Raw genomic sequence first — 11,965 nt, 5'->3', positions numbered from 1 at the left:
GAGAGAGAGAGAGAGAGAGAGAGAGAGAGAAGGCATCGAAGACTCACTCCACCTCTTCAGACTTCTGCTTCTCTGATTGGAAGGAAGCTTCCTGTCATTCAGTTTTAGATTTCTGCTGTTCCCCTCTTTTCACTTCTGCCACCACAAGTTGCTTTGGGCTGGCACACAGGAGAACAGAAAAAAGAAAAAGAAGGAAAAATGGGCTGTTTCTATACACTTCCTTGAGTTTTTGGAGACCCCTTTCCCAGTATTCAAGCCAGAACAAGACAAGGGTTTTTTTCTGGAGTTTTCTCTGTCCACATCAATAGATGCTTCCAGATTTCAGGCTGTGTTGTGTCCACACCAGGGGATACCAGAGGAAAAAAATGCTAAACTCATCCTTGGTTCAGTGGTACTTTGAATTCTGGTCTTCTCCCCAATCCTCCTGCTTCACTTTTCAGAGTCGTCAAATAGTTGCTCTTGCTTATTATAGCTACCTTTAGTGGGAACAAGGTGGGGTATGCTTGGTCCATCTTACCCAGGACAGAAACCTCTCTATAGATTTCTTTAGATGAATGAAGAATGAAATCAGTGTTTGGTATTGGAGGCATACATTTTCCTAATAACATTTTGTTATATCCATTACTTCACATTTAACTTTCTGTTTTTTAAAATATATTTTTATTGATTTCAGAGAGGAAGGGAGAGAGAGACAGAAACATCCATGATGAGGGAGAATCATTGATCGGCTGCCTCCTGCACAGCCCCTACTGGAGATCGAGCTCGCAACCTGGGCATGTTCCCTGACCAGGAATCGAACCGTGACTTCCTGGTTTGTAGGTCAATGTTCAACCACTGAGCCAAAATATATTAATTTATTTATTTCAGAGAGGAAGAGAGAGGGAGGGAAAGCTAGAAACATCAATGATAGAGAATCATTGATCAGCTGCCTCCTGCACGCCCCCTTCTGGGGATCGAGCCTGCAACCTGGGCATGTGCCCTGACCAGGAATCGAACTGTGACCTCTTGGTTCATAGGTCGATGCTCAACCACTGAGGCACGCCGGCTGGGCAAGGCCATAAAATTTTTTAGATTGGGGTGACACTGGTTAATAAAATTTTGCAGGTTCAGGTGCACAATTCCACAACACATCATCTGTACACTGTATTGTGTGTTCACCAACCCAAGTCAAGTCTCTCTCCATCACCATTTATCCCCCCGTATCCTCCTCTACCTCCCCCCATATCCCTCTCCTCCCCCCAGCAATCATCATACTTTTATCCCTTTTTAATAAAAAAAAAGAACAAAAAACTAAAATAGACACTCTGCTCCTAATTCCATCCTAAGTTGCTTACAATGTTTCATGTCTCCTTTATATGTGTGTTTTGATGTGGTATGGTAGTCATGTCAGTGTAAAAAATTTTAACCTGCTTTTTTTCACTTAATTTTATGACTTCACCACTTTTCATTGTTGCTATAGCATTTTCATAAATATCACCTTTGTAGATCTATAAAAGAAAAGGATAGAACTTTATTAAATGCAATCATATATCAGATACTAAATCAGCGGTTCTCAACCTGTGGGTCGCGTCCCCTTTGGGGGTTGAACTACCCTTTCACAGGGATCGCCTAAATACATCCTGCATATCAGATATTTACATGACGATTCATAACAGTAGCAACATTACAGTTATGAAGTAGCAACGAAAATAATTTTATGGTTGGTGATCACGACAACATGAGGAACTGTATTAAAGGGTCGTGGCATTAGGAAGGTTGAGAACCACTGTACTAAATGAACCTGTATAGACAAGGTCCCATGCTAGATACTAGGACATAAATGTGAATAAACCATTCTTTGTCTTCACGGAACCTGAGATTAAATTGGGAGGCAGAAGCAAATAAATGAGCACAACAAAGAAAAACCCCAATAAAGGTTTCATAGAGAGGAAAGGTTTCATACAACTGGTGTGTGCCCCTTGAAGGAAGAGTAAATATCTGTCAGGACTCAGTACAGAGTGGTGCATTGCGGGAAGTATGCATAATTCGTATTTCAGGGGATTGCATCATAGACCTATACTCACTGGCAATGAATAGTTTATAAGACGTATTGTTAAGTACAAAAACCAGGTTAAAAACGTGTTGATATGACTTCATTTATGTGGGGGAAAAAACTTGGTGTACATACAGCAAGAGTTATGACAGAACATACACCCAGCTGGTAACAGTGGTCACTTCTGGGGAGGGGAGTGAGCGCAGAGGTAGAGCTAGTAGGGGAGAGACTGTATAGCTTTTATCTTGTAAGAGATTGTTTTCAATTATTACGTGTATTATTGAATATACCAATGAAATAATAATGCATAGAAATGAAATTTTGATTCAAAGGAACATTATTCAACCATGTAGATATTCTGTAAATCAGTATAATTTGCAAACATTCTTTAGACATGGAACCCTTTTTTCAGACAATTATAGTAAGTCCACTTTTTAAATTGTTTATTGATTTTAGAGGGAGAAGAAAGGAGAAAGAGAGAGAGATAAAAACATCGATGAGAAAGAAACATCGATCAGCTGCCTCCTGCATGCCCCACACTGGGGATCGAGCCTGCAACCTGGGCACGTGCCCTGATGGGGAATTGAACTGGCAACTGCACGATTCATAGGTTGATGCTCAACCACTGAACCACAGAGGCCTTCTCAAGTCCAATTTTTTTAGTAAGCAGAGTGATTTTGTGTCCAAGTGAGGCTAGCAGACCTGGAGATCTTGATTTCTGTGTTTGTGTGCTTGCATGCATGCCCATAAAAACTTCTAGAATGCTGTGTAGATCCTGGGGTGTTACTAGTTACAACTCTGAGAGATAATAAGATTATGAATATTTTAAGTTTTCCTTTTTCATTATTTTAATTTTTTATAAGAAACAGATGGATTGTTGCAGTTAGTTAGATGGGTTTTTCTTAGAAAATATTCAACACTTGGGGCTACATGGCGAATTGGGCACTCTCATGTATTGATGATGAAAATATAACTTGTGACACTATTCTGGAAAGAAATTTAGTATCATGTGTCAAGAGTCTATGAACATGACCATATCCTTTGACCTAGTAAACTTACTTCCAAGAATTTGCCCTATGAAATAACCCAAGAAACTTGCTAACAATATGCTTATTAGAGCATTATTTATAATGAGAAATTAGAAATGACTTTAATATCTTATGTTCCATTTGATGAAATATGAAGACCATAAAATTATGTTCAAGGGGATTTTGATAAAGAAAAGCCCCTTCTCAGTCAGCCCCAACCCCACAGAGGGAAACAGCCATTTTACTTCTATTGCCATAGATTAGTTTTGCTTCTACTTGAACTTTATATGTACCCTTTTGTGTCTGTCTGTCTTTCACTCAGTATATCTTTGAGATTTATCCATAGCATTGCATGTATCAGCACTTTGCTCTTCTTTATCACTATATTGTATTCCATTGTATGAATATACCACAATTGATCCATTCTTCTGTTAATATGCATTTGAGTTATTTCCAGTTTAGGGCTATTATGAATAAAGCTGTTGTTAGTTTGTTCATATTTTTTTGGTGGACAAATGTACTCATTTTCCCTAGGTAAATTACTTAGGAGAAGGATTACTGTGCCATGCGGTAAATAATGTTTAGTTTTATAAGAAACTGCCAAACTGTTTTCCAAGCTGTACCTAGATATACCCACCAGCAATCTACTGGTATTCCAGTTACTCCATATCCTTGCCAGTGCTGATATTTATAATTTTGAATTTTCGCCATTCTGTGGATATATAGTGATGTCACATTGTGGTTTTATATATGTTTAAGTGCTTTTGTGTGTTTTTAAAATATTTTTATTGATTTTGGAGAGGAAGGGAGATGGAGAGAGAGAGAGAAACATCAATGATGAGAGAGAATCATGGATCAGCTGCCTCCTGCATACCTCACACTGAGGATCAAGCTTGCAAACCCAGGCATGTGCCCTGACTAGGAATTGAACCGTGACCTCCTGGTTCATAGGTCAACCATGAGCCACGCTGGCTGGGCTGCTTTTGGTTTTAATGTTCATGGCTTTTGAACCAATAATTTCACTTTGGGGACATTTTCCTAAGGACATAATCTAAAATCCAGAAAATCTTATATGATGTGTCTTTGCTGTATAACTTATAAAAGCCAAATGTGAGAAATAACCTAAATGTCAGGTATTAGGGAAGTAGATGCATAATTTATGATATATTTATAATGATAAAATATGCAGCCATTCAAAATTATCTTAAAAATATAATAAAATACAATATTATTATAGAGTAAGGTATTAACTATAGAAAATATGTGTATTAAAATAGTACAGCTATATACATCAACAAAAAAGTGTATTTTTAAGTAACAATTTTTATTTATTTTTAATTCATTGTTGCCACTATCACAGATGTCCCCCATTCCTCCCCTTACCTACCTCCACCCCGCCGCACCCCCCTCCTTCTGGCCATCACCACACTTCTCTGTGTCCATGCAATATTCATATATGTTCTCTGGCTAATCTCTTCACCTTATTTCATCCAGTGCCCCCCATTCTCCTCCTCTCTGACCTCTGTCAGTCTGTTCCATGTATCCATGCCTCTGCTTCTATTTTGTCCAAAGAGGACATACAGATGGCCAATACATATATGAAAAATGCTCAACGTCACTAATCATCAAAGAGATGTGAACTAAAACTACCATGAGGTATCACCTCACACCTGCCAGAATGGCTACCATCAATAAATCCACAAACAACACGTGTTGACAAGGATGTGGAGAAAAGCGAACCCTAGTGCACAGCTGGTGGGAATGCAGACTGGTACAGCTACTGTTGAAAATAGTATGGAGTTTCCTCAAAATGTTAAAAATGGAGCTGCCTTTTGACCCAACAATCCCACTTCTGGGAATATATCCTAAGAAGCCTGAAACACCAATCAGAAAGAATATATGCACCCCTATGTTCATAGCAGCATTATTTACAATAGCCAATATCTGGAAAAAAGTTTATTTAAAAAAATACTAGAAGGAGAAAACACACCAAAATATCTTTCGGTGGTGGTACTCTGTAATTTTCCCCTATCCTTATGTGTTTTTCTAATGATCATGTGACCATTTTAGAAGAATACAAAATTTAAACTTTTATTTATTTTTAAACTTAATTTAAAAACTTTTCCCAGATTTTATGTTCTATAATGCTTTCGCTTTATCTAATCTTTCCTGCAACATGAAAAATTACTCTCTTGGGTTTCTTTAAATATTTGATTTCTGCTACTGTTTTGACTCTCAAATTATAAATTGCATGAAAAAGACACTCTTGTGTTGTTTCTTCTTCTGAACATCTGATGTTGCAACATCCAGTCCAGGACGGAAGATAAAATAGAGCGATTCAAGAAAGCAGTTGAGTACTATTCAGTCACAACCAAAATCTCTTCGCTGCCAGTGGGTTCCTCCTCCTTTCTAGGTAAGGCTTCCACCTGACCCAGAGCTGCTCTGTCCATAGAGGAAACTGAGGTGGCCCCTCAGAAACTCCTGGGCCAGAGTAGAATCACTTGTTTGTATTGCATCCTCCTACAAGCCATTCCTGTTTGGTAGACGTTCTCCTTTGGATTTCCATGTAATAAGAGAGGTGACACGAGACAGGGCCCCGATTGCTCAAAACTTTAGCTGGGGTCCTATGCCATTCTCTTAGCTTGGGCTTCTTCTGGTGCTACCCTCCATTGTGGCCTAGTATACGTAAGACAGCCCTCTCAGTGGTGTCAGGCCTGAGTTTGAATCCCACCTCTGCTGTTTACTAGTTGTGTGATCTTGGCAAGTCACATCTGTACGAAAGGTGGATCATGATACCTATTGTATAAGGTTGTTATCAGATGCAGTAATTTATGTAAGATTCCTGGCATGATGCATAATAGCTGTTCAGTAAAATGTGACTTATTTATAATTAATAATAATTTTTCAGGTGATGTGGGGTTAGCAGAATGTAACATGGTAGAATTATTACGTTTGCCTAAAATGTAGTCCTTTCTCTTGGCTTCAGGTTTTCGTAATAATCGGCTGGGAAATCCTCCCCTTCCACGAAGTCAAATGAGCAGTATTTCTGGGAAGCCAGTGGTAAGTATCTTTTAAGGGGCCTCAGACTGTTAGCATTAGACACTGGTGGCTTCCTGATTTTTATAGTCTGAGTTAGGGTGTCTCAGTGTAATCAGTATGTTAAGACTGGTATATGCCTATGCCACATTCTCAGCTGGAGGCCAACAGACTATGTAACGAAAACATCCAAATCAGTAACCACTAGGGCCTGGCGAAGGTAGATTTGCTAATGTTGGAAAGTGTTCTAGGAGACCATGGTTTGGTTCATTGTCCTGCCTCTGGAGAATTCTATCCATACATCACTGTTAGAATTATTTCTTGTTACTCTCAGTAGGTGCTTTGTATCCCAATAACCCTTGCTGCAGCCATCATCCGCTATGTCACAACTTTTTGAGGGAACCATCTTGGAGCATGGTAAAATGTTAAAGAGCTTTTCTGTCTGTTTTATCCTTCAGTTTTCTCACCATGTGCCCCAGAAAATGAAATATCCACCACCATTCCCATTGGGACCCAACTCCTCTCTTCTCTTCTCCCCCCATACTTTGGGGGAATCCCATGCTTTTTCTGAGAATCCCCTGCTGGAGGACAACCCCCTTGCCACTTGGGGTATCTCTTATGACTCATCACAGTTTCCCAATTACCTGACTTCCAAAGCCTCACCTCCTCTGGGACCAGACTCTTCCCACTCTTCTTCCTCTGGTGATGAGCCAAACGGAGTCAGCTCTGAGTAAGTATCTGTATAGGCACCCAAGGAAACAGACTTCTGAAGCATCTCTATTCTTTTGCTGCTAACCTGGGCAGGGGCGTGGGGAAGCGTGTGCTCCTGGCTTCTCTCTGTGGCTCTTTGCTCCTAAGCAAAGTAAGAAAACTCTCTCTCTGCTTGGCCACTTCATGCTCATTTTGACCCTAGACAAGTGGTAATTTTCAGATACTCAAGCCATGGAGGTAAAAGGCAGCATAGCATTTATTTAGGGGAGCCCTGGTATGGCTGTCTACATGTCATGGCTGCCATTTCTCAATTAGTGAGGGGAGTAGACTGAATGTTAAAAAAAAATGAGAAGAATTTTTAGAGTTGAGGTATTGGAACAGTTGTGTAGGCTGTTATATTCTTAGTGACTCAGACAGGGTGCTGATGATTAAAATAGTGGCATTTTGTATTCGCTCATTTGTTCTTAGATTGTTCTCTAAGCAGATTATCCCTGGGAAGCAGGACTGCTTTGAGGTTTCAATTGCAGTCATTTTCTTACAACATACGAAGACTCTAAATGTGATCTCTTATGTGTTGGGAAGGATTCAGAATGGTTCCACAACTTTTAATCACATTGGTTTGTGTCAGATGGAAGAAGCTAGGAGGGTGGTGATGGCCACTGAGTGGAAACAGGCACACTGCTAACCCAGTGTTCCAACTTCCAGAGGGTTTGTAAGATTCCTTGAGATCGGAACAGACATTTGCATTGGAATATCTTTATCAACCTCCTTTCTCTTTCTACATTGTCTTTCTCAATCTTTTAGTCATGTCACAGAAACATTTCATCGGCAGCCTAGATGGGAGGATCCCAATGGTAACAGAGGTCCCTGGGTACAGCCTGTTGATGCTGGAGTTTCAGATGCTGCCCTGGGAGATGGTGAGCCCCACATCCCATCTCTGCTCTCTATGTCTACGAGGAACCACATGGACATCACCATTCCGCCCTTACCGCCAGTAGCCCCAGAAGTCTTGCGGGTGGCCGAACACAGACACCGAAGAGGTCTTATGTACCCATATATCTATCACGTCCTCACTAAGGTGAGAGAGCACCTCAGTACTTCTGTCCCTCCTTGCTCTTGACAGTACACTTCACACTTCCTAGAACTGTAAGTCACCAGAGAAAATGATGATTAATGGTATCTGAAGGGAGATGAAAGGAGACCAAGTGTGCTGGGGCTTCTCATTGTATTAAGGGTCTTAGGTGAGGTGAGACCAGTAAGAGATGGGACTGTGCAGTAAATGAGGCCCCAAGAAGTGTAATTGTGAGATTTCAAAGAAGAAACTTGGTACATTCTGGTCTAGGGGAGGACATTAGAAGAAGAGGCTTATGCCCTTGTTTTTTGCCTCTTTCTCTACTTCTCCAGAGCTTTTACCCTCCATCATCTTATCATCCAACTCCACCCCCCAGCAAAAGGTCTAAGATGGACTTTCCCCATTTAGTCAGCTAGTCAGTTATAGCAAAGACTTTAAAAACAGAACATAGCTTTGAAGCCGGCTGTGGTCATCTGGACTTGTTCCTGCTTTTTATTTATTTTTTATTATTTTTTTAAGAATCATCTTGCATTCTTTAAAATTTTTTAAAAATCTTTTTATTTTGGAGAGCAAGGGAGGGGAAGAGAGAGAAACATCAGTGATGAGAGAGAATTATTGATTGGCTGCCTCCTGCGCACCCTACACAGGGGATGGGAACCTGCATCCCAGGCATGTGCCCTGACCGGGAATTGAACCCTGACCTCCGGGTCCATAGGTCGACACAACCACTGAGTCATATCAGCTGGGCTATGGCTTCTTTTTAGTCTGAAACTAAGTGCAAGAAGAAAATTTAGTGGCTAGACTACATACAGTTCTTTACTGGTTCTTCACAGCTCAATTCCAAACCTTGAGGCAACTAATTTTCTCCTTCTCTCTGGCCCATTTTCTTATTAGGGTGAGATTAAGATCCCTGTATGTATTGAGGATGAGTGTAACATGGAGCTGCCGCCAGCTGCTCTTCTATTCCGGTCAGCTCGTCAATATGTATACGGGGTGCTTTTCAGTCTAGCGGAGACACAGCGGAAATTAGAACGCCTGGCTATACGGCGACGGCTGCCTGTGGAACGTAAGCATAGTTCTGGCTTTGACAAATCTCTCAAAGTTTGATGCAGAGCAAAAATGTATCTGCAAACACATGATACTTTTGGCTATAGAACAGTTTTTGAGAAAATGTATAATTTACCAGGATACTTATTGGTATGGGGAATGCATTAACTTAAGCTCCAATACTTTTTTTTTAATTATATTTTTATTTATTTTAGAGAGGAAGGGAAAGAGAGAGAGAGAGAGAAACATCAATGATAAGAGAGAATCATTGATTGGTTGCCTCCTGCACGCCCCCTATTGGGGGTCGAGCCTGCAACCCGAGCATGTGCCCTTGACTGGAATCGAACCCGGGACCCTTCAGTGCGCAGGCCGACGCTCTGTCCACTGAGCCAAATCGGGTAGGGCTAAGCCCCAATTCTATAACCATTAAGCATTCAGAGCAAGTACTATTTACAAGAATCATGCTGGGCCTTGAGAATGCAGAGGTATATCTGACACAGTCTCTCCTCCTCAGTGAGGTTTTTGTTTTGGAACTTGATCCTATAGGTAATTGGAGCCATTGAAATGTGTTTTGTTTTGTTTTATTATTATTTTCAGAGGGGAAGGGAAAGGGATAGAGAGATAGAAACATCAATGATGAGAGAGAAACATCGATCAGCTGCCTCCTGCACACCCCACACTGGGGATTGAACTCAAAACCCAGGCATGTGCCCTGACTGGGATTCTAACTGTGACCTCCTGGTTCCTAGGTTAATGCTCAACCACTGAGCCACACCAGCCGGGCAAGCCTTGATTTTTTCATCTGCAAAATGAGCACTACATTTTGTGATAATGTAGGCATAATCTCTCTCAGGATTGTTCTGAAGAGTAAATGAGATATAATTTTATATGCAAAGTACTTAACACATATCAAGCATATAGTAAATGCTTACTACTGCTAACAATAAATATTATAGCAACAAAAATAAAAAAGGTGTTGAAATGTGATTGATCTTGTCCAATGTGGCCAGCTGCAGAAATACTCAGAAATTCTCTACATCCTGGTTTTCCTCAATTTCTGTTTTCCAGTTCCTGCAGTGATCCTTAAAGAGTGGTCTGCCTATAAAGGGAAGTCACCTCAAACCCCCGAACTGGTGTCTGCACTGACATTTCGGGAATGGACTTGCCCAAACCTCAAGAGGCTCTGGCTAGGCAAAGCAGTTGAGGACAAGAACAGAAGGATGAGGGCCTTCCTGGCCTGTATGAAGTCAGATACACCCAGTATGCTCAACCCAGCTAATGTGCCCACCCATCTGCTGCTCATGTGCTGTGTGCTCCGGTAAGCCATGGGACAGGGAGGCAGCCAGTTCATTTCTTTTACTTTTTGAACATTTCTTTAATCAGGTGTTTTATGGTGTTTGGGGTGGGGAGGCTTTTGTTTTATACAGACAATCCTTGGGTTATGTCAGACTCGATATACGTCGTTTCATGATTATGTCGCCATCTCCCATCCTATATAATAAAAAGGTAATATGAGATGGCTGCCTATGACCAGGCCGGCAAGGGGGTTAAGTGAGGGACGACCAAACGACTGAACAAGCAAGCTGCATGGGGCAACCAGGCCAGCAGGGGGGATTAGTGAGGGACGATCAAACAACTGAACAGCAGGCTGCGTGGAGCGACCAGGCCAGCGGTAGCGGGGGTGGCTGTGAGGGGCGACCAGGCTGGCAGAGAGGGGACAGTTGGGGGAGACCTGGCCGGCAGCGGGGGAGAGTTAGGGGCAGCCAGGCTGGCGGGGGGGCAGTTAGGGTGATCAGGCCAGCACGCAGAGGCAGTAAGGGGTGATCAGGCAGGCAGGGGGAGCAGTTAGGGGTGAGCAGGCAGGCAGGCAGGTGAGCTGGCAGGATTGTGAGAGGAATGTCCGACTGCTGGTTTAGGCCCGATTCTAGGAAGTCAGACATCCTCCAAGGGGTACCAGATTGGAGAGGGTGCAGGCTGGGCTGAGGGATATCCCCCATTCGGGCAACCAGGCTGGCGGGAGGGGCAGTTAGGGGTGATCAGGCTGGCAGGCAGAGGCGGTTAGGGGTGATCAGGCTGGTGGTGGGGGCAGTTAGGGGCGATCAGGCAGGCAGGTGAGCAGTTAGGAGCCAGCGGTCCCGGATTATGAGAGGGATGTCTGACTTCTGGTTTAGTCCTGATCCCCGGGATTGGGCCTAAACCAGCAGTTGGACATCCCCCGAACGGTCCTGGATTGGAGAGGGTGCAGGCTGGACTGAGGGGACCCTCCTCCTCCGAGCACGAATTTCGTGCACCGGGCCTCTAGTTTATTTATTAAAAAAAAAATTCCGTCATTTTGACGTATGTATATATGTGCTTTATGTTTTTTATTTATTTACCACAAGTAAAGGTCAGGAATTGTTATCTTTCTTTTAAATTTTTTTTTACTGTTTCACTTCATTACTGCTGTGTATGTGCTCCATGTGAATGACGTAGGTGCTTATGTAGGTGGGTTCCGACTTACAGTGAAATCGCATTATGTCGTGCCGTAGGAACGGATCTCTGACGTAACCCGAGGACCTACTGTATTTAGCTTAGACTTCAGAAACACTGACATTGATTGCTTTGATAGTCTCCTCGGTTTATGATCTCTGTCATCATCAGTCCATGCACGACCTGTCTTTTTTTAAAATATATTTTTATTGATTTCCGAGAGGAAGGGAGAGAGAAAGATAGAAGCATCAATGTTGACAGGATCATCGATTGGCTGCCTCCTGCACGCCCCCTACTGGGGATCAAGCCTTCAACCCGGGCATGTGCCCTGACCGGGAAATGACCTCCTTTTCATAGGTCCTTGCTCAACCATTGAACTGCAACAGCCAGGCATGACCTGTCTTTTATATTTGGTTTTATATTTGTTTTTTTGTCCCTTTTATTCTTTATTCCTGATCCAATTCCCTTTTTCTCCCCATAGTTATCTCCTCTGGGATATTTGATGTGTGTTTTCCAAGCCATCTCCTATATATTTATTTAAATACTAGAGGCCCGGTGCACAAAATCATG

At 42.2% G+C, this 11,965-nt stretch overlaps 1 protein-coding gene across 1 annotated transcript in view; it reads left to right on the top strand.

Moving 5' to 3' along the window:
- Positions 1-11,965, top strand: part of FAM120C (family with sequence similarity 120C) — a 63,486-nt gene that overhangs the window by 29,774 nt on the left and 21,747 nt on the right. The window contains exons 5-10 of the mRNA XM_005860886.2: positions 5,371-5,473; positions 6,047-6,120; positions 6,555-6,826; positions 7,612-7,885; positions 8,774-8,945; positions 9,995-10,244. Of these exons, the coding sequence (XP_005860948.1) occupies positions 5,371-5,473; positions 6,047-6,120; positions 6,555-6,826; positions 7,612-7,885; positions 8,774-8,945; positions 9,995-10,244 (1,145 nt within the window). The remainder of the gene's footprint in view (positions 1-5,370; positions 5,474-6,046; positions 6,121-6,554; positions 6,827-7,611; positions 7,886-8,773; positions 8,946-9,994; positions 10,245-11,965) is intronic.

This window comes from Myotis brandtii, unplaced genomic scaffold (genome assembly GCF_000412655.1).
Source record: "Myotis brandtii unplaced genomic scaffold, ASM41265v1 scaffold1424, whole genome shotgun sequence".
Lineage (NCBI taxonomy): Eukaryota > Metazoa > Chordata > Mammalia > Chiroptera > Vespertilionidae > Myotis > Myotis brandtii.
This window is presented reverse-complemented; position numbering and strand designations above follow the sequence as displayed.